This window comes from Eubalaena glacialis, chromosome 12 (genome assembly GCF_028564815.1).
Source record: "Eubalaena glacialis isolate mEubGla1 chromosome 12, mEubGla1.1.hap2.+ XY, whole genome shotgun sequence".
Classification (NCBI taxonomy): Eukaryota; Metazoa; Chordata; class Mammalia; order Artiodactyla; family Balaenidae; genus Eubalaena; species Eubalaena glacialis.
In genome coordinates, this window is record NC_083727.1 from 68,430,396 (window position 1) to 68,453,691 (window position 23,296).

The 23,296-nt window shown below is 42.3% G+C and overlaps 1 protein-coding gene across 1 annotated transcript in view; it reads left to right on the plus strand.

Annotated features, from left to right (window-relative positions):
* The window catches only part of MDN1 (midasin AAA ATPase 1), a 153,538-nt gene that overhangs the window by 124,131 nt on the left and 6,111 nt on the right, over positions 1-23,296 (plus strand). Inside the window, exons 81-97 of the mRNA XM_061206786.1 lie at positions 582-734; positions 917-1,080; positions 1,829-1,990; positions 4,827-4,964; positions 7,395-7,536; positions 8,812-8,987; positions 9,423-9,572; positions 10,309-10,456; positions 12,998-13,314; positions 13,543-13,713; positions 15,260-15,361; positions 16,319-16,514; positions 18,024-18,194; positions 19,813-19,976; positions 20,698-20,787; positions 22,114-22,229; positions 22,861-23,035. Coding sequence (XP_061062769.1) covers positions 582-734; positions 917-1,080; positions 1,829-1,990; positions 4,827-4,964; positions 7,395-7,536; positions 8,812-8,987; positions 9,423-9,572; positions 10,309-10,456; positions 12,998-13,314; positions 13,543-13,713; positions 15,260-15,361; positions 16,319-16,514; positions 18,024-18,194; positions 19,813-19,976; positions 20,698-20,787; positions 22,114-22,229; positions 22,861-23,035 — 2,735 coding nt within the window. The remainder of the gene's footprint in view (positions 1-581; positions 735-916; positions 1,081-1,828; positions 1,991-4,826; positions 4,965-7,394; positions 7,537-8,811; positions 8,988-9,422; positions 9,573-10,308; positions 10,457-12,997; positions 13,315-13,542; positions 13,714-15,259; positions 15,362-16,318; positions 16,515-18,023; positions 18,195-19,812; positions 19,977-20,697; positions 20,788-22,113; positions 22,230-22,860; positions 23,036-23,296) is intronic.

Consider the following 23,296-nt stretch of genomic DNA (forward strand, 5'->3'; position numbering starts at 1 on the left):
AGTAAGGGAGTAAAAGCCCAGTGTAGGAACGACATCTTATAGATTTAAGTCCAGATTGTCCTAAAGACACATTGTGTTTTGTTCTAGACGTATCTGTCCAGGGTTCCAAGGCAGGGAAGTATGGTTGGAACACATAGCTCTTAACTTTTGTTGCCTCTTTTGTTTGAGAACCTTGCCTCTGGATTGCCATCACGTTGTGTACTTTATAGCACATGAGTAAGTAGACAGCACAGGCTCACTGGCTGTTTCAGAAAGTTCTTCCTTAGACTGGAAAGCTGCTGGCTAACGTTCGGACTAAGTTGGTGTTCATATATTCCATCTTAACTACTTTCATATTTTTGGCATTCTTTTAGCAAAATTGTTTTAATACAAGACAATAACCTTATAGGTTTACCTAGGCCGGGAATGTGTCTCTTTCTTCTTTGTATCCAGCACAGCTTGACAGTGGCTCAACCATAGCAGGTGTTTACAAGGTGGCTGTTTGTTAAAATGACAAATGAGGATTGTTAATGATTTCCAGAGGCACTGAAACAAATGACTGAGTTTTTAAAAATTTGTTCTGCACCATGTTACTTTACTAGGAAACCAAATGCTGGATGAAGGGTTTGTGGAGGATTTTTCAGAGCAAATGGAAACTGCCATCCGGGCCATCCTTTGTGCCATCCAGAACTTAGCAGAAAGAAATAGTAAAAAAACAGAGGAGAACACTCACCAAACAAGACCACAAGAAGATGGTATGTCTGAGATCAGGAAAATACTAGTTTCTTACTTGATTTAATTTTTATTTTGATGATCTATTTTTGTGGCTAAATATTTAAGGCCAGATGTTGGAAATGATTATTGGATGAATGGAGATGAAAAGAGTTTGTTTTCTGTTATTTACCATGTCATTCTTTTCCATGAATGAAAGAGGCAGCAGGCTTTGAGAGACTGCAGTCAGGACATCTAACAAAACTCTTAGAGGATGACTTCTGGGCCGATGTGAGCACTTTGCATGTGCAGAAAATAATTTCCGCTGTCTCTGAGCTCTTGGAGAGGCTGAAATCGTCTGGCGAGGATGGCACAGCAGCGAAGCACACGGTAACCAGTGGTTCCTTACAGGCTTCTTGCTGTCCAAGTGGGCTGAGCAGAGGCAGAGGGGGTTTCACCTCGCTCCATGTGGTGGTCCCAAAGCAGGCCGCCTCGGCAAAATCACTAAGTATCTCTTGATGTCTTTATACATGTAAACCTCACTGACAAACTTTGGAAAGCTTAGGGCTTGCTGGCTAAGGATTACAGTTGTAAGACGCATTAGGTGCAAAAATGCTGCCAATCCAGAATATCCATTATCTTGGGGTTCTTTCACATCCTAATCACATACTCCTGGGTATTTGATGTTAATGGTGGATGTTGCCGCCATAACTAAGGCTTAATGGCCGTACTATGCAAACACCTGTCCCTTCACAATAAGCCAGAAGAGGATGACGTTATCTCCATAAGTCCAGAGAAGCAAATTATTTTTGAGGACTTGTGTGTTATTCTGTAGTATTGCCTCCAGTGCCAACTTTGATTCCCAATAGAATTTGTATATAAACATATTTTTTAAACACCAGACAACCTTGTTAATTAGCTGAGACTTAAGTGACTAAGAATTTAAAGTGTAGTGTTGTGAGGGTTTGTGTAAACAAGGAAGAGATCTCAGTGAGCAGGTGTTATGTACGTGTGTGTAAATAAAATGTACCATCAGTGACCTTTAATACATTCACAAGGTGGTACAGCCACCGTCACTACCTAGTCACCCCCGAGGAGACCTGGTGTGAGCAGGCCTTCTGATCTGTTTCGCCCCCAGCTCTTCGCCCAGTCCTGCCGCTTGTTGGTGCGCCTGGTGCCCATGCTCTCCAGGTACTCTGACCTCGTCCTCTTCTTCCTGACCGTGTCTTTGGCAACTCACCGCAGCACTGCAAAGCTGCTCTCTGTGCTTGCCCAGATCTTTACGGAGCTTGCCCAGAAGGTAAGGACTGTTTACGTGGAGCACCATGGGGAAGCAGGTACCCATGTATTCCATACCCATTAGTGTTTGGTTTGATGGGATTTTATTTTGGGCCTTCACAAATAGCAGGAGGTGATTTGCTCTCTCTGTGGATTTTTTTATATATATATATATATTTTTAATATGTTTTTGTAGGTGGAAAGCATTCTCTCAAAGGTATTAAGACAATTACAAAATACAATTTTTTTTCCCTTGGCTGCGCAGCTTGTGGAATCTTAGTTCCCTGACCAGGGATTGAACCCAGGCCCTCGGCAGTGAAGCGTGGAGTCCTAACCACTGGACCACCAGGCAATTCCCTCTCTCCCTGTGGATTTTTTACCGCTTTGTCTGGCTTCCTTTTACTAAGCCTTTTTCCACTAAAGGTTTGGAACCTGCAGGTCCCTCACTGGGGAGCTCCCTAGACTCCAGAGTCTGTCTAAAGGCTACTGCTTTCTGTTCGCACCCTTCTTTCCTGGTCTCCAATTTGAAATCTTCTTCTGATGACTCTGAGCTAGACTTGTAGGACAGATGAATCCTTAAGGCTGTTAAGTTTTCGGTCGTTTATACTGACGCATGCTGAAATGGTAACGGGGCTCTTAATGTTAGGAGGGGCGTCTTTAATAGGGAAGTCATTCATTCATTCAGCCATGTACCCAGTGCTGTGAAAATCACTGAAGTTATAGAGATTGTAGACCCTACCCTTGGAATTCAGGAGCAGCAGTCAGAACTAACAGGCCCAGCCTGGCGTGGTAAGTCCAGTCACAAAGGTATCCGGTTCTGGGACTCAGAATGAGTGAGTCACTTAGCCTCAGTTTCCTCATTTTACAAATGAGATTTGCATTTTTGTGAGAATCACCTTCAACGAAGTATACAGTTTTTTGTTTTGGGGGTTTTTTTTGTCCCTAGTATTTTAAGATCTTTTCTGAATCTAAGTATAGTATAGGTGAGATGCACTTGAGGAAGATAGGAATTTACAAACTGAAGGTGAGGTCTAGGCTTCTTGTAAACAGTCAAGAGTTCTTAGTTCTGAGTATCTGGAATACTGGAAATGGTTAAAAAAAAAAAATGGGAGCAAGCCCGTGCCTTGTATCTAGAGGATAAATACGTATATTTGTTGAGTAATGGATAAATGAACGCCTCTCAGATTTGCCCCCTCTATCTGATGGGCACTGAGCCAGTCTTAACATCCCATCACTTCTTGGAGGAAACACTGCATGTAAAAGACAGTGGCAGGACAGTGTATGTTGAGGGTGCCCTGAGATTTGGGTTAGCTACGTTTGTCCACTTGCACCATTTTTCTTGTCTCACAAGTTCTGGAATGACTGTGGCCTGTCAGACCTGTGTGTGTTTGGGGGTAGCGGTGTAGGGTAGAAGTGGTTTTGATGAAAGCAAAGTGTTGGGAGCTCAGTGGCTGTCCCAGCTGCAGCCACTGTAGTAACGTGACCTGCAGAAGGACATCCTGAATCTCCTTCCTTTATGGTTGATTCTGCCTGCATCTAAACATATTTCTTTAAAATAGTGTATCTCACTGTCTTAACCAAAATGTATTCTTCAATCGACTTTCTAAGAATACATGTCCTGAAGGTGAGTTTGCCTTTCCATTCATTTAAATGTCCGAATTGTGTTCCTCTCCTCTCTGAGGAGTGCTGAGGGAACTTGAAAGTAGGTTAGACACAGTGCTAAGATAATAGATTTAGGGGAATTCCCTGGTGGTCCAGGACTCCGAGCTTCCACTGCAGTGGGGACACAGGTTCAATCCCTGGTCGGGGAACTAAGATCCCGCGTGGTACATGGCGAGGCCAAAAAAAAAAAAAAAAGATAATAGATCTTGGTTGTGATTAAAGCACTTAATCCATAGGAAGCTAGTTCTGTGTAACTAAGTCACAATCAGTGTTTGCTGGTCTTGGAACTTGGTCTTGTTAGTTGAAAGCTTATTTGTAGTACATTCTCATCCTTAGATTGGCAAATATCTTGACAGCTTGTACTTTCTCTGATAAAATTTCTGATTGAGAGCCATTATTTTCTTCTTTTTCTGTTCACTTTTGTCCCACACACTAGTAGTTGATATTTGGTTTTGGGCTATTTTCTGACATGAAATACAGTTTTATTAACTCTTCACAAGTCTTGCTGTGTCTGACCTTGTTCTTAACTCTAGACCCCATGCCATGCTGGGTGCCAGGGTGCCAGGTGCCTTGGCAGCAAACAGCCCAGGCCAGATACAGCACGTTCCCTGAGAGTGACAGATTTACTTCAAGAGCTGAAGGGGAAGGCATGTTTTTTTGTATTGTAGTTAACATGACTTTATGTGAGGAGCATCACACAAAATTTTCTTCAATGAAAGGATATGAAATCTCTCACTTGTAGCATCTGCTTTCAAGTTGCTGTATCTCCGGGGCTACATGTCTTCTTCTCTCTTTCCTTTCAGGCTTACTAATTTGAGAAGTAAAGAAGGACAAAACCCCTTTGGGATTTAGACACTGAGAGTTTCTGTGCCGCACCCTGCCCCATAACTTGCTCCTTAAATACCGTCCTAATGTATACCTCATTCAAATTTTTGTCTTGGCAAATGACAAGTTACTACACGCCAGAGGCCTCCACAAAGTCTCAAAACCTTGTATGTTAAATCTGATGTCAAGCTTTGAAACTGCATAATAACTGTTGTCACCAACAAAAGTCTACTGTACTTCAATCAGATTTAAAATACTGAGCTAGAAAAGAATTAATCATTTATTTACAGTATTTTCTCCTGCAGCAGGACTGGAAATCCCTTCTTTGTTGCTTTTTTTTTTACCTAACTTTCACTCTTTTTATTTTTGAGGGATTTTGCTTGCCCAAAGAATTTATGGAAGATTCAGCGGGAGAGGGAGCGACTGAGTTCCATGACTACGAGGGAGGTGGGATTGGAGAAGGCGAGGGCATGAAGGATGTGAGTGACCAGATAGAAAATGAAGAACAGGTACGTTTTCACAGGCATGAAATATGTATATAGTTTACAGAAGCTCACTCCTTTTTCACTATTTAAATTACACATATAAATGGTTTTTCTACTAGGTTAATGGTTTTCAAACTGTGATCTAGGCACCTAAGAATACTGGAGCTTAGGGAGTGGATGTAAATTAAAAGCTTAAAGACCACAGAAAGGAACTTTTGCAGCGCAGTCATTGGTTGTAGCTATAATTTGGGAGGGAAATGATTTAAAAATTTTTTATTTTAAATGGGAAAACTTTTGCTGATGACTTTTAAGAGAGCATTTTTGGTAGTGGTTCATTTAGGGATAAAAAGCTTGGCTATTTTAAGTGATAATTGCATTAAACAACAATGCCAGTGTTTTGCTGTTAATAGGTTTTATTGTTGTATGCCTTTAAGACATGGTGAAATTTTTAAAATCTATATCCTTTTTTATTTGGAATCAAGAATGCTTTTGAAATATTTAGATGCTTTGGACTAAGATTGTTGTGTTGCTTTTTTAAATTCCAATCTCATTTGGGAGTGTTTTTTTAAACACACTACTTTTATTTGGATTAATCAACCATGACTTGAAGAAAGAAGAGGTAGTGGAATTACTTTTTATCACTTACATTCTAAATTTAGAGCACTGCATAAATTTCTATTTAAGGTATGGTTATACTTATTAAAAATAAAGGAACAAACCAATCCAAGCTTCCTCTCTTCCTTTGAAGGGAAAATTGGAAAGAAATAAAAAAAAAAAAGAGTAATGCTAGCGTTTATGTGGCATAGCTCTCGTGTACATTATGTGTGTGGATATATATACACAGATAACATACACATTATTGTTATTTTGGCCTTTTTCCGTATTTCTCAAATTTAACTTAATTAGCACACAGTACTTTGTTAATGGAAAAATAAAGGAAAAAGTAAACCTAACAGAAAAGTACAAATCCAATGTAAAAAACATTAAGTGGGATAGAAAGCTATCAGAACAATTTGGCAGTAGCTAATAAATTTTAAATTGTGTGTGTTCTTTGACCTAGGAATTCCATGTTTTCTTGTACAAATGCTAATAAGGGTCCAAGATAATAAATATGTGTATAAGGGAGTGTGTTTATACAAGGTTGCTCACTACAGCATTATTTATACTGGTGAAAATTGTGAATTATTTAAATTATGATACTATTCATGCAGAGCAATACTATAATTAAACACAATGAGATAGGTTTATAAGTATCAACATGGAAATACATCTAGGAGACATTTTTTAACATAAATAAAAAAGCAGATGGCAAAACAGTTTGTCAGGCATAATCCCTTTTTGTTGAAAAAGATGCGGGAGGCTGGTATTGGTATACCCCATCTATATTTCTAAGTATCTGTTGGTGTACTTACGGATAAAAGTATGTGCCAGAACATCACCAGTGGTAATTTCTTTGGGAGTTTTGGAGGATGGTGGTGCCGGAGGAATTTACTCTTTCTGTTTTGCTTAGAAATATTTAAATGAGATTTTATTACTTTTATATCTTAAAAAAAGAACTTTAAAAATTCAGCTAAAATGAAACAGATAACAATGTGAATCTTTTGCCCCCAATATAGTGTAGATTATGTAGGAATATATCGTTTAAGGAAAAGTGAAGAAGATTACATTCACTGGCGAGGGATAAATTAGGAGTTTGGGATTAACAAACACACACTACTGTATATAAAATAGGTAAACAACAAGGAGCGACTGTATACCACAGGGAACTATATTAAATATCTTGTAATAACCTATAATGGAAAAGAATCTGAAAAAGTGTGTGTGTATGTGTATATATAACTGAATCACTTTGCTGTACACCCGAAACTAACACAACATTGTAAATCAACTATACTTCAATAAAAAAATAAAATAAAAAGGAAAGTAGTAGGGGGAAAAATTACATTCACAGTTGGGTAATGTCTATGAGAGATCAAAGTGACAAAACAGATATTAAATTTATGGGCAATATAATAAGACTGATGAATTTTCTTTTACCCTACAGAGAATGCATAGTCTTTTTTAATATATATGGATTAAAAAAAAAAAAAATTCAGGGAAATTCCCTGGTGGTCCAGTGGTTAGGACTCTGTGCTTCCACTGCAGGTGGCCCAGGTTCAATCCCTGGTTGGGAGACTAAGATCCCACAAGCTGCACGGCTTGGCAAAAAAACAAACAAACACAATTCTCATGGAGAAAACCTCAACAAAATTCTATATTCTCTAACAAAAAATGTAATATAACTGGAAATTAATTACAGAAATGTTAAAGCAAGTCACAAATTATGTGTATTTTCTCTCCCCAGAGATAATTTTATACCATTAATCTTGGCATTTATATATTCTATTTAGAGCTGAATAAACATTAGTAATGTTACAGTGTGCATTTATGTTTCTATAATGCTTTTTGATATAGGCAGAAGATACATTTCAGAAGGATCAAGAAAAGGATAAAGAGGATCCTGACTCAAAATCAGACATTAAGGGCGAGGATAATGCCATTGAGATGTCAGAAGACTTTGATGGGAAAATGCATGACGGGGAGCTTGAAGAACAAGGTTTGAGATTATCTGTCACTTCATTCTTATACTTGAAAAATAAATATTTTATACAGGAAATTACATATTTCCAATAAGGAGCCTATTATACTCTTTTGGAACAAGTTGGTTACTCTGCATAACTGCAGGTGGAAACATCATTATATGCCTGTGCCATCCCCACCTCCAGTCAGAAGTCTCTAGTCCATTTTGGAGATTCTGCTCTGAGTAAGCGGAGACGCTGACTCTGATGCTCTGGCTGCCTAGTGTGCCAGATCAGTGACTCCGTAGTGCCCTTCAGGGAAATCCAGAAGAGCAAGGAGATGATCCCTAGCAGAGCTGGGCTCTCAGCTCAAGTTAAATTGTTCTGGGGAGGTTTTTTTTTAATATATATTTTTTTCTAATTACAAAATTAGTAGACATTTGTTGTAGATGATTTGGAACAAAAATGCAGAACCCAAATCGATACCCTTTAGGCCTACCACCCAAATCACTTAATCAGTTTTGGGTTATTTCCATTTCTTGCATGTATATATATAGACGCAGAGACCATAAGTGGTTCTGTAGTCTGCTTTTTTCATTTAACTTATGAACATTATGTGTCATTGAAAATTATTTGATAATAAGATTTCTTACAGCACATTATCATCTGTGGTGTTTGAACCACAATTCAACTATTGCCCTCAATTTCTGTCCAAAGCTTAATTTGAAATACAGTGTCTTACTTTAAGTGAATGCCTTGCAGAAATGATACCTGACCTCAGAGTAGAAGAATGTATGCATGCCTAAGTAGCGTTTAAGGGTATAACCTTTGTCAAAGTAGACCTTGAACGAAGACAAAGGCAAGAAAATTCTGGTTAATTGAGCTAGACACATGATTTGAGATGTTGGGTAAAATCATTGACATAGAGTATGTTGGAGATGGGGAGGAACCTTGGAAATTTCGTAGTCCAGCCTCATCATTTCCCAGGTAAGAAACCAAAACCCAGTGAGGTTGCTGAAGTCCCATAATGAACATTCTCCCAGCACCAGAACTAGACATCCTGACAGCTGTTCCACCACCCTCCTTACAGTCTGTCGACATAACACATCACAGACCTCCTTCCTCCTTCAAACAGTCTGCAAAACACAGTAGGACTGCTTCAGGAGATCTAAAGCATCTCCTCTAGGGTGTTCTGTAGAAACAGGCAGTAAATCCCAGGTAGGACCCTTGCCCGGCCCTTGCCTCTCCTACATACACAGGAACAGATCAATTTGGGGATCTGCCGAACTAAGCTCCGCTTTCTTCCCTTTCAGAAGAGGATGATGAGAAATCAGATAGTGAGGGTGGAGACCTGGATAAACAGATGGGCGATCTGAATGGTGAGGAAGCTGACAAACTAGATGAGAGGCTTTGGGGTGATGACGACGGTGAGGAAGATGAGGAGGAAGAAGACAGTAAAACTGAAGAAACAGGACCGGGAATGGATGAGGTAATTAAAAGATTCCCTCCATCACATAGTCCCTAGGTTGAGAGGAGGCAGTCTTCCTCCCAAATACCACTCCCTGCTGTTCACTGCTCGTCCTTTTCTGTCTTGGTTTTTCTTCTTCTGTTTCTTCCATCTCTGTTTCTTCTTTTCCCTCTGCTATCTTGGTTATCGATTGTCTTCACGGCTAAAAGAGTAGCCTGACTTGCATGTTCACGACAACTCCCCACCCCCGCTGTTCACACACCTGCCCTCACTGCTGCCATCCGGGCAGACCTGCACGTTCCCTCCAGGATGACATATGCCCTGTCGGCTGGATGTTTCCATGGGGTTGGCCCAATATGTGTCTAAGAGCTGCGTTAGGTAGGGTCAACCTATGTGAAAGCAGTTTTTCAGATTGAGAGCGAGGATTTTTGTGTTTTTTCTTCCTCTAATATTTAGGAAGATCCTGAACTTGTTGCTAAAGATGACAACTTGGATGCTGGGAAGTCAAACAGAGATAAAACCCAGCAAGATAAGAAGGGAGAAAAGGAAGAAGCAGAAGCTGATGATGGGCAAGGCCAAGATAAAATTAATGAACAAATAGATGAGGTAATGAGGATTCAAAACCAACCTGCTCTCCTGACTCAAGGCCAGGCCACTGCAGTGCACAGCTCCTGGGGTGTCTCAGGACATTTTTTTCCTGCTTATCATTTGTTTTCCCATTGCCTCATAAGGGAATGTGTAACAGAGCCTCTTAACCGGATATAAAATATCTAACTATTGGTTACCGATGAGGTGGTCTTCATGCTGTTTGGACTCATGCTGTAGTTTGGAAGCTAAAACCTGTGGTTCTGTTCTATATTTCTTCCCATAAACTTCCGTGTTCTCTTTGAGATTAAGTAACGCAGCACCTCTTATCAGTGGAGAATGTGCACTGAAAGTGAAACTTGAAATTCCAACATGAAAATTCAAAAAATATTGGTAAAATTCTAATGTGTGCTGGTAATTTTAGGGAAGAGACACTGTATTCTCTCAGCATAACTACAGTTGACCCTTGAGCAATGTAGGCGTTGGGGGCACTGACCATCTGCAGGGTTGGAAATCTGTGTGTAACTTTACAGCTGGCCCTCTACATCCGCGGGTCCCACCAGCCACGGATCTGTGTGGCACTGTAGCACGTATTTATTGAAAAAAACGTGCATAAGTGGTCCATGTAAGTGGACCCACACAGTTCAGACCTGTGTTGTTCAAGAGTCAACTGTGCTTTGAGCTGATTATGTGTGAATGCTACACTTTTTAAAAGTTCATTTTAATTTTTTTTTCTTGTTCTCTCCGTTGTCCAAAGAGGGAATATGATGAGAACGAGGTGGACCCTTACCATGGCAATCAGGAAAAGCTGCCCGAACCTGAGGCCTTGGACCTTCCAGATGACTTGAACCTAGACAGTGAAGACAAGGATGGTGATGGGGACACAGACCACGAAGACGGAGAAGGTGTGTCTTTCGAAACCTAAAGAGCCCGTTGGAAGTCATTGAAACTGAGCAGTAACCGATTTCTCTTCAGGCCAGTGTCATGGCCAGGTCATTATCGTGTCTGGTCAGCACAATTCCAGTTTGATAAAATTCCTCGCTTTTTCTTTGTTGTGTTTCTCCTCTAGGTAGACCTAAAGCTTGTAAACCAGCAGGTCTCTGTCACTCCTGTCATCTCCTATCCTGTGTTTCAGTGCTGCTGTCACAGGTGGTGCTGTCACACACAGCTCCATCGCCACACAGTGTCACCATGTGCCCCGTCTCATGGGTTGATGTAAACACCGTGCAGTCCAGGTAGAGCCAGGCCTCGCATGGAGCCCAGTCACAGCTTTCCTGGGAAAGTTGTTGATTGTTGTGCGTATGTTGTGTGTTTAGTCTGAAATATGAAATCATCATGGGGAGTGAAATGGAATAATCCCAAAAGAAATCACTTGGCATGGCAGTACCCTAGCGCCTCTGTCACCCACTCTTCAACCCGAGTGTGACTCCTTAGGGGTGCTGTCTAGTATCGGAAGCTTGTGTACGCGGTGCCGCTGAAATAGCCCCCATCGTGGTGGGTAACCAGACGAAAGGTGGCGCCAGCCAAGCTCTGCTTCTTAGTGAATCAGTTATATATGTAGAAAGCTATTAAAAACACTGTATTGGAAAAAAAAGAGCAAGTTAACAAAAGAATTAATGAGAGGTACCATTGAGGTGAAAATTTAATATAAGAACCAGTACTATATATTGTGTAGGGATACATCAAATGTACGAACACATAGAAAGGAATAATATACAATAACTTCAGGTTATGAGCTCTGAGGAAGTAGGAAGGGCAAAGGCATCCAGAATCCAGACAGCTGTGTCCAGAACCATTTATTTCTTAAAAACAAGTGACAAGATTGATACATTTGTGGCAACACGTTAACATCTGTTAAATCTAGGAGGTGAGTATATGGCTTATAAATTTAAATGCATTTCTCACGTTTAAGGTATTTGGTAATTTGTGCTTAGAACAGTCTTCGCTCTGTGAATCTCTAGTTTACTTTTTTTTTAATAAATATTTTATTTTTATTTTTTGGCTGCGTTGGGCCTTTGTTGCCGTGCGCGGGCTTTCTCTGGTTGCGGTGAGTGGGGGCTACTCTTTGTTGCGGTGCACAGGCTTCTCATTGCGGTGGCTTCTCTTGTTGCGGAGCACGGGCTCTAGGCACGTGGGCTTCAGGAGTTGTGGCACGTGGGCTCAGTAGTTGTGGCTCACGGGCTCTAGAGCGCAAGGCTCAGTAGTTGTGGTGCACAGGCTTAGTTGCTCTGCGGCATGTGGGATCTTCTCGGACCAGGGCTCAAACCCGTGTCCCCTGCATTGGCAGGCGGATTCTTAACCACTGCGCCACCCGGGAAGCCCTCTAGTTTACTTTTTAAATGTAGTATAAGCTGCTGCTTCTAAGGCAGTTCCATTAACTTACAATTTTGGAATCTTACTTCAACCTTAAATTCAACAACCAAGCATAAAATTAAAATCCACTGAGAATCTAATAAGCCATTTGCCCTAGAAAAATATCCAGGCTTGTTTTAAGCTACTGTGTACATAAACTATGAAGCAATTACTATTAAGAAATTTTTTTTAAAGTTTTATACAGTTCTTTCCATTTACAGTTACTACAAAACACTGGCTCTATTCCCCATGTTGTATAATACATCCTTGAGCCTGTCTTACACCTGATAGTTTGTACCTCCCACTCTCCCACCCCCAACACACACACACACACACACACACACACACACACACACACACACACACACACACTGGTAACCACTAGTTCTCTCTGTGAGTCTGAAGAAGCAATTATTTTAAAGAATTATTTGCTAACAAAATAACTGATTTCTGAAGTGCCCAAAGTATAGAAAAGCTCTTTTAAATAAACAAAATGTTTAAATAAGATTGTTCCCATTTGAATATGTGTTGTATTTTCTGCATATGGTAAAGAATGATGTCTACCAATTATTCCCAGTGATAATTGAAACTTAGACTGGCATTTCCTATCTGTTCTAAAATATTCCTATTGTTGTGGTGGCTTTTAGGATTTTTTAGTGGATTACTTATTCTTTAATGAAATGCACCATCTAAACAGTTGTATGCAATATGTAAGTACGGTTAAGAGCAGACGTAGGCAAAATTTTTCTGTGAAGGGTCGGTCAGATAATAAACATACAGTCTTTGCAGGTCATAAGCTGCAACAGAGTCGCAAATACTCAGTTCTGCTCTTATAGTGTGAAAGTAGCCGTAGGTAATACAGAATGGATGGGGTAAAGACATAGGTAAACGGTTGGTGCAGCTGTGTTCCTATAAAACTTTTGGAGAAATTTGCAGAAATATGTAGATGGCCAGATTTGGCCCAAGGACCATAGTTTGCCAACTCCTGGTTCGAGAATAATAATAAGACACTTGTGTAACTACATCCCATCTTAAGAAATCACATTGTTTGGTTTTTAAATTCTGTGTTCCTTCTTTTGGTTTCATCTGTCCAGAAGAGAATCCTTTGGAAATTAAAGAGAAACCAATGGATACTGTAGAAGCAGGTCATGAAGCCGAAGACATAAACGAAGAGACTGAGGCTGACCAGAATGAAGGTCAGGGTCAGCACGAGCCTGAGGGAGGCTCCAGTGAAGAGGACCAGGAGGAGGGGGAGGAAGAGATGGACACAGGAGCTGACGACCAAGACAAGGATGTTGCCCAGCATCCTGAAGAGAACGCAGAGGAGGAGCAGCAGTCTTTGGAGGATGAGGACGCCAGTGAGGAAAGTGCAGAGAAGGACGTCCCTGTTGACCAAGGTCTCCAGCCTCAGGTATCATGGCGGGTCTGGCTTGTCTTCGATTAAAAATAATGATGATGAGAAAAAATTACCTTCTTCCCACTGGAATCTCTCTTAGGCTACTTTGCCAAGCAGCTTTATGTTTCTGTTTAAGACCCGCTTTGGCCGATCCCCTCCCTGCAGACTCCCCTTGGTGAGGGGGGCCCCCCACCTCATCTTCTTCCTCCAGAGCAGTTAATGCTGTGTTTGATTTCCCTGCAGATGCAGGAAAAAGAAGACGAAGGGGAGAACTCTGACACGGAGCAGCAGGTGCCAGAGGCTACGGAGAGGAAAGAGCACGACTCGTGCGGGCAGACGGGCTTGGAGAGCGTGCCGAGCGAGCAGGCCGTGGAGCTGGCGGGGGCCGCGCCCGAGAAGCAGCAGGGGAAGGAGGTGAAGGGCCCTCTCTGCCTCGCCAGCTGCCCCTTGGGAGGGCCTCTTCTCCCTGTCTGAAGCCATGTTCTATTTAGCAGTAGTTGGTTCGTGTGTGATGTTTTTTTGTGGTGGACATCTAAAATATCATCTCCTGTTCATTAAGAAAGTGATCGTATACCTATTTTTATATGCCTCCTGGAACAAATCCCAGAATACTTTTACACACTTTATTTAAGTGATGTGCATAATGAGAAAAAGTTATTAGAGTGTAGTTCTCTGTGGGAGAATCAAGTTCAAATTACATTTTAGAAAGCTCCTAATGAAAGAAGGGTTGAATTGAGACTTCATGCAGTGGTATGGCTCTAGTATCTAGTAGTGCTTCCCTTTTCCTTGCTGTTCACCAGGCTTCTAAACATTTTAATTTCAAATGGAAAGTACCTCTTCATTCCTTGGCATAGGGTGATGTGTCTTTTGTGGCCCAGTTGGGGCACTGGCAGCCTGGAAGGAGCCCTGGAAGTTGGAGGGCCTGCTACTCAGAGGTTTCTCTGGACAACTCCCTTGGCCTCTCTGCACCCCTACTTTCTCAGCAATAATTACAACGGTTTATATTTCTCATCCCCCTTCCAAACCATTTACTGAGCACCCATTAGGCGCTGAGCATTTCATTACTTTAGCAAGTCTTCATAGTGGCCCTATAAGATAGATATTATTGTTCTTTGTATGTTCTCCATTTTATTTTTTATTTTTTAAGAAGAACATTTTTCTTTATTTTTGGCTGCGTTGGGACTTCGTTGCTGTGCACAGGCTTTCTCTAGTTGCGGCGAGCAGGGGCTACTCTTCACTGTGTGTGTGCTTCTCATTGCAGTGGCTTCTCTTGTTGTGGCGCACGGGCCTCAGTAGTTGTGGCTCTTGGGCTCTAGAGCACAGGCTCAGTAGTTGTGGCGCACGGGCTTAGTTGCTCTGTGGCATGTGGGATCTTCCCGGACCAGGGCTCAAACCCGTGTCCCCTGCATTGGCAGGTGGATTCTTAACCACTGAGCCACCAGGGAAGTCCTGTGTTCTCCATTTTATATCTGAGTTAAATAAGCCCCAGTAAAGTTAAATGACAATCTCCAGAGTACCCAGCTGGTTGGTGATGAAGCCTGGTTTCAAATCGAGGTCTGTCCCGCCTTCAAAGTAAGCCATTACCTCCCGTAGACAAGGAACTAATGAAGTCCTGCAAGAGGGTAACAGACTCAGGTCTAGATGCTCTCGTTTCTGCCCACAGGCCAAGCCTTAGTCATAGGTGAGTTCCAGAGCAGACAGGCAGGTATGGTCACAGTTGTCCCTTGGGGTCCAAGAAGGATTGATTCCAAGACCCCCCTGGATACCCAAATCCGAGGCTGCTCAAGTCCCTTATGTAAACTGGCGCGGTGCAGTGGGCCCTCCATGTCCCCGGATATGGAGTGCCAACTGCATGTGACTGTGAGATGAGAATGGTGAGAGGAGTTGTGCACAGTGCAGTCGATAACCAGATGCTTGCACAGCTTCCTCCACCTCATTCTTTGTGGCTTGGATTTCACAGGAACACGGCAATGGAGCTGCGGATGCAAACCAGGCAGAAGGCCATGAATCCAACTTCATCGCCCGGTTGGCCTCTCAGAAAAACACCAGGAAAAACACACAGGTCTCTATCACTCTTCACCTAAACTTAGGTGAAGGCTGCATGTAAAATGATGTTCTAAATGTAATGGTTTTAAAAAAAACACACCAAATTCCCAGCCTTTGCTGTCTCACCATGATGTCAGCCTTGGCGAGCAGACCAGGACTGTGGGGCTTTCCCAGCTGGGGCTTCTTCCCTGTGTGGGGACAGACGCACGCACACACATGCACACACAGGCGCACACACACGCACGCACACACCCTTATCCTGTTCTTATTATGGAGCCTAAAAACCAGCTGTTGTGTTGTTGCCGAGGACTAACCACTCTCACTCTGTTCACTGTCCATTCTCTTCTGTGTTTTATTTTTAAATTTTTTAAAATTTAATTTGATTTGTTTGTTTATTTTGGCTTCACTGCATGGCTTGCAGGATCTTATTTCCCCAACCAGGGATTGAACCCGGGCCCCAGCAGTGAAAGCGACGAGTCCTAACCACTGGACTGGCAGGGAATTCCCTCTTTTGTGTTTTAAAAATAAGGTTTTTAAAAATGGGGTATTATTCATGCATGTGACACAAAATTAGTAGATAGAAACCAATCCGCTAAAAAGCTTCCATTTTATTCCTGTCCTCAAGCCACCCAAGGGACTATCCTCAGAGCATATTGGTGCCGCCAGTCTTGTCTTCTTTCTAAGAGACTTTCTGCATATGTAGTGTATGTGTATGGATGTTTGTGTGTCTGCACCTCCCTGTGTGAGAGTGTTTCTTTGCCTCTTTGCCTTTATTTCAGGTATAAAAGTATATCATAGAGATTGCTCTGTATATGTATTTAGAGATCTTTCTATTAACAGCTTCACTGAAATCCACTTGTGTATGGTACACCTAATTAACTTAATCAGCCCCCTGAGGATAAACATGATGATTATTTTTACTTTTTTGCCATTACAGACAAGGTTCTGATGAATTTCCTCATATTTCCCGCAGAGTTTTAAGAGGAAACCTGGGCAGGCCGACAACGAACGCTCCATGGGTGACCACAACGAGCGTGTGCACAAGAGGCTGAGGACTGTGGACACGGACAGCCACACCGAGCAGGGCCCGGCCCAGGCCCAGGCAGAGGACGCGGAAGCATTTGAGCACATTAAACAGGGTAGCGAGCCCTATGATGTACAGACCTACGGTACGACGCAGGGAAGGCTTCTCCTTTGCTCACTGAGCTCCGTGAGCGCTTATGCTGTGTGCCCGCCAGGTGTTCTTAAAAGTCATCTTAGGAGGGAGGGGAAATGGCTTTTTAAACTAGTTTCCTTCTAATAAGAACTGTGCAGAAATACAATTTGTTTTTGATATAAAGGTGTATCTGTAGCCAAGTGCAGGGTTTCAGTGCTCAGGGTTCTGGGTCTAGTGTAAGCCTTTTAAATATCTTTGGTAATGGTTGGCCGTATCCAAACCCAGCACTGATCTCAGGGATTCTGAGTAGTGGACATTTCTTCATAGTCACCCGGCAATGGTAGGAGCTGTGAACTTGAAATATGTGTTTCAAGAAAGGAGAGAGGACTTCCCTGGTTGGCACAGTAGTTGAGAATCTTCCTGCCAACGCAGGGGCACGGGTTTGAGGCCTGATCCGGGAAGATCCCACATGCCACAGAGCAACTAAGGCCGTGCGCCACAACTACTGAGCCTGCGCTCTAGAGCCCGTGAGCCACAACTACTGAGCCCACGTGCCACAGCTACTGAAGCCCGCGCGCCTAGAGCCTGTGCTCCGCAATAAGAGAAGCCACCACAATGAGAAGCACGTGTAGCATTACAAAGAGTAGTCCCCGCTCACCACAACTAGAGAAAGCCCGCACACAGCAATGAAGACCCAACGCAGCCATAAATAAATAAACAAACAAACGAGAAAAAAGATCTCAGCATAGAAAGCGAGTAGTCAGTTGTCACTCAGTCTCTGCTTCAAGTTCTCTTGGTAACTTTTCACTGTTTCGTTCCTAATATGTAAGCTGGTGTTGATAATATGTACTGTGAGGATGGTACAAAAAGACTGCTCTGCTGTGGATTACTCTTTTCTCTCCCTGTCCCCACTTTTAAGAAAAATGAAGCAATACCAGTGATGGCTGCCATGCATGGAGCTTTTACCTTGTGCCCAGCACCGTTCTGAGCCTTTGCGGCATGATCATGGAGTTCCTCTAACAGTCTTTATGAGCTAGGATTTCTCCATTTTATAGATCAGCACACTGAGGCCGAAGATGTTTAAGAACTTGTCCAAGGTCACGATGCTGGGATTCCCATGCTGATCTTTCTGTGCCCTGTGTTGTTATACTTTATCACTACAGTTTTTCCACCCATAACTTGGCAATGAGGATAATTCCATTAGCTGCTCTGAGTCATGTGCCTGGCATGTTTATTCTGGTTCAATCTCTGGTCATAGCAATAAAAACCCAGCTAAACATCCAACTCTATGGTCACATGTATAGTTACACTATATCCTTGAAGCTTCTGGCCGGGGGGCGGGAGGGGGGAGTGTTAAGTACTTACATCAGTAGGTCACAGACAAGCCAAGTACTGTGTCCAAGCCACATAACCAGTCAGTGGCAGAATCTTGGAAACTACGAATGACCAAAAGCACACCCACTCGTGATGACTTTGTTCTGCAAAGAGCTAACCTTTTCATGTGTGTGCACTTTGTTGGCAGATGTGGCTAGCACGGAGCAGCAGCAGTCTGCAAAGGACTCCAACAAGGCTCCGGAAGAGGAGGAGATCGAGGTTACCGCCATGGACGTGGAGGAGCCCGAGGAGCTCAGAGCAGTAGACACAGAGCAGCTGAAGCCAGAGGAGGTCAAGTCGGGAAGCACAGCCGGGCCAGGTGAGCCCTGCAGTGAACACACTCTCCTGCCTAAGCTCTCAGACTCAGAGAAGCCATTTCTCTGGTACTGTAGTTGCGTTTGGTCAGTTCTTTCCCCATCCTAACCCATGGCTTAGATATTCATTTGCCCATAATAATTCCCCTATACATATTTCATTTGGGAGTAGGAAGGTGGAAGGTGTTACAGGACGCTGTCCTTCACAGAGACCCTTGAAACTTGAGTTTCAGACAAAATCCCAGCAGTCTTTTTTATTTCTTTATTTTAAAAATGTATTTATTTATTTATTTATTTATGTCTGCGTTGGGTCTTCGTTGCTGTGCGCGTGCTTTCTCTAGTTGCAGCGAGTGGGGGCTACTCTTTCGTTGTGGTGCGCGGGCTTCTCTTGTTGCGGAGCACGGGCTCTAGAGCGCAGGCTCAGTAGTTGTGGCACACGGACTTAGTTGCTCTGTGGCATATGGGGTCTTCCCAGACCAGGGCTCGAACCCGTGTCCCCTGCATTGGCAGGCGGATTCTTAACCACTGCATCACCAGCGAAGCCCAACCCAGCAGTCTTTTTTAAATATGTAGAAGAAAACAGAATAGTACACATACTCCAGTATGACCAGAAGATATATTCTTTTTTTCTTTCTTTTTTTTATTATTTATTTATTTGGTTGCACGGGGTCTTAGTTGTGGCAGGTGGGCTCCTTAGTTGTGGCACGCATCTGGGATCGAGTTCCCTGACCAGGGATCGAACCCAGGCCCCCTGCATTGGGAACGTGGAGTATTATCCACTGTGCCACCAAGGAAGTCCCCCAGAAGATATATTCTTGATTATTAGAGAAACAATATTTTAAATTATATGAAAATATACTGTATTTAAACATTTTATTTAAAGAAATGTTTAAAGAAATTGAATAGGGGAAATGCATGTGAGAAGGTAACAAAACTTATTACATACAGTTCCATTTCATAGCTGACCAAGTGCTATTACAAGGCTGTTTTGTTTTTTTTTTAAATTCATTCAACACATGAAAAAATAGCTTTATCAGCAATGGTATAAGTGCAAATTCAAAAGAACTTGCTAAATTCAAAAACTTTTCCTTCTGCGTCCGTCTTCTCAGGGGTGTTAGAACTGCTGACTGCCCGGTTGTTACAGGACAGTGGGAAAGGCGCAGCTCTGTGATTAGACCTTCCTAGACCCAAATCCAGACTTTCTCTTCCTTACTTACTTTATAGGTTGAGGCAAATTATTTGTCTTCTTTGTCTCAGCTTCCTCATCTATAAAATGGAGCTATGATGTTATTTTAGTTTTTGGTTCTGTCAAAGTTCTGCATGCACATAGTTTATTTATTTGCATGAACATAGTTTAATGGATCACACGGTTCTATGAGGCTTGTCAGGGTAGAACAGTCTCCCCCCACTTCCGCCTCCCAGAACAGCCGCCTTCCATATCAGGGTGGGGAGAAGGGGAGGTTAAGGGAGTGAGAATTGGCAGACTGTCTCAGAGAGAAAGGACACGTGGAGCCGAGGTGTTAATGTGCCGGGGAGTGAATGAGTGAAGTCTGAGTAATTGTTAGGATTGACACGTGACTGTGAAGGCTGAGTCTTCATGTTGACATTATGGTGTGAGAACAGGCTTTGAAGAGATGGAGATGGAGACCCAAACTGTTAACACAGAGGAAGACCAAGACCCCAGGACAGACACATCCCACAGGGAGACAGAGAATGAGAAACCAGAGAGAAGCCGAGATTCGACCATTCATACAGCCCATCAGTTCCTTGTGGACACGATTTTCCAGGTACTAAAACTTTCACAAATTACTACTTCAATAAGTTGACAAAACATAATTATAAGTTGCTTTTAAACAACTTAAGACATGTTTGTCTTAAGAACTTTATATAGCATCTGGTTGTTTTGGGGTATCATATCCTTATCAGTCTTTTAAGGAGTACTGTTGGTACCACATGTGTTCTCTGAGCAGATAACACACTTCTAACGGTTAATCCCAGGGTCACTGTGGATGGTCTGTGTCCTGACCTCGCCACGATGGTGGGTCTTGTCCTCGGACCTCTGGCTCTCACATCTACTCCTCTCACATCCACCAGTCTTGTGTGAGGAGCCTGCAGGACAGTTAAGTTTATGTTGGTTAAGTAGTAAGAATCGTTGAGTTAATGCCTGCATTTAGGAAGAGCCAATTAACTGAGTTGTTTTCCCTAATTCTTTGACTTAATTATAGTCTAGATTAATTAAAGAATATTTCCATTATTGATATCTTCCTGGGTATTTTGTTTGTTTTACTGGGATGGATTTATTAAATGTTAAAATTTCCTTTATCCATTTTGCCTCTACATAATGGGAAGGAGAAGAAGAATGGTTGTCTGGCGTCTTAACTGTGCCATTAAATTTGCTCAAGTTTTGCATCTCAGGGGGAGTTCATACTGCAGGGAAGAAGGCAACCAGGTATAGTGAGTTGGTGATTCCAACCTGGGTCTCCTCTATCCGTGGCTTTTCCCTCTTAGCCCTTCTTAAAAGATGTCAATGAACTAAGACAGGAGCTGGAGAGACAGCTGGAAACATGGCAGCCACACGAATCTGGAAACCCAGAAGAAGTAAGTCACTGGTCTTTTTATGAAATATCTTGACTTTTGTTTTTTAAGATACAGGAAACTTAATAGGTTCTTAACTCCAATTACCTTGGTCAAAGCGACCGAGTATATGGAGAATATAATTCTGAAGCCTACATCTATCCATTGTTTTCTGCCTGCTTTGCCACTAGATCTGTAGCTTAATTAAAACAGAGAGAAACTGGTGTGTTTAATTCTTTAACTTCCATTGCTCAATCTGTAATGGATGTAATAGATGTGACAGTGGTTGAAACATGGGGCAAAAGTCTATACTGTGTCACTCTCTAAATAGGCCACCTGGAACATTGCCAGCTGATACAATATGGCAGTGTAGATTAACCAGATGTTTCCTTTTCAATGACCTTGCATCCTAAATTTACTAATTAAATATTTACTAAATACACATTTTAATTTTGTATCTCTTATCATTATTCTCACCACATGTATGTATTGACTGCTCTGCCATAATTGGCAAAAAAAACTAACCATGGAGCTTTGTATTCAGGAAATAAGCACACTGCTGAGTGTTACTTGAGAGGTTTGCACTCGTCTCTTTTGTTTTTGAAACATGAGCCTGAGAGACCATGATTAAGTGGCTGGATCTCCTGGCACCAAAATTACCCATCACAGCTCCCTCTCCACGTGAAGGGTACACATTATATACTCCTCATAGGTGATGTGAATAAGGCATTGATATGGTCATGAATTCCAATATTTTATTACCTTACTTTCTCATTGGAACTGCGAGTTGTGGCTTTGGCGGAAGAGGAGACATTTTATTTATTTTTAATTTATTTATTTATTATTTTAAATTATTCTACTATTTTTATTTTTTTTAAATTTTTATTTATTTTTGGCTGCATTGGGTCTTCGTTGCTGGGCGCGGGCTTTCTCTAGTTGCAGCGAGCAGGGGCTACTCTTTGTTGCAGTGCGCGGGCTTCTCATTGTGGTGGCTTCTCTTGTTGTGGAGCATGGGCTCTAGGTGCGCGGGCTTCAGTAGTTGTGGCTCGCGGGCTCTAGAGCGCAGGCTCAGTAGTTGTGGCGCATGGGCTTAGTTGCTCTGTGGCATGTGGGATCTTCCCGGACCAGGGTTTGAATCCATGTCCCCAGCACTGGCAGGCGGACTCTTAACCACTGCACCACCAGGGAAGCCCAGGAGGAGACATTTTAAACCAGGTGAATCAGAGAGCAGCTTGACAAGAGAAGCAGGTTGTTTTCTACTGCTTTGCTTCAGGCCTTCATCTTGCTGTAATGACTTTGGTTGGCTCCAGCCTTCTAAGGGTAACTTACATGTTGTTGCTGTTGTCACAGGAGAAGGCAGCAGTGGAGATGTGGCAGAGTTACCTGGTCTTAACTGCACCTCTTTCACAACAGCTGTGTGAACAGCTTCGTCTCATATTAGAGCCTACCCAGGCCGCCAAGCTGAAGTAAGTCTTCTCCATTGGATGCACTCATGGTGCCCTGGAAAGACGGCAGTGTCATCTTTTCTGCTGAGCTTAGCACGTAACAGCTATGGTGCTGGCGTCTAGGTTGCCACTTCTGCTGCACAGGCTCTAGTATGGCGTTCCTTACCTTGTTGCCATTTTATCATCCCTACCACAGAAGTTTCTGTGAAGTTCAGTGTGAATGCACTTTCGGTGACTAGTTAATTAATACCTGATGGGAAAATTGGCTGAGCCTTTGGGTGTGTGTGCTGCTCACCTTCTACATGTTGGATCACTCACTTGTTGCATGCATCACTCACCTAGATCTTTCCAAAGATGTGTCCAGAAGCATAGTTTCAGAACACAAAAGAGAATCCAAGACTTAATATTCAATGCAAACATGTTTTTTCTTTTTAAAAAGTGTTTTAAATTTTCTAAAAGGACCTAATTATTCTTGCCACATACATATCCAGTTTTTCTGGCTGCTGATCAAGAAGATCCCAGCCCTTAATAATCTCAATTGACAGTAACACTTCATTGTGCCAGGTTACTGGTTATTTGGTATAACTGGTTATAAGTTATTATTACCGTGATTTTATCCTTAATCTTGCTCCTGTTTGGTTAAATTTAACAGAGGAGACTATCGAACTGGGAAGCGACTGAACATGCGGAAGGTCATTCCATACATTGCCAGTCAGTTTCGGAAAGACAAGATTTGGCTTCGAAGGACCAAGCCCAGTAAACGCCAGTATCAGATTTGTTTGGCTGTCGATGACTCTTCTAGCATGGTAGACAACCATACCAAACAGGTAAGGAGGAGAAGTGTAGTGGCAGTTTGATGGGCCACCTGAATGTTTTAAATATGTTCTGGCTAAAAAACACTTTGAAATACCAGTTAGTTTGTTCTGAGAGTATGAGACCATATTTGAGAAGATCTAAGATTTAAAAAGAGTTCAAAGGGGCAATTTCAGGATATCTCAAAAAATTTTGGTGTCCTACTGCTGTAGGTCGTTTAGATTGTTGTGTTTCTTAGCCTTGCCATGCTATTGTCTAGTTGCAGAGTAAGTAAA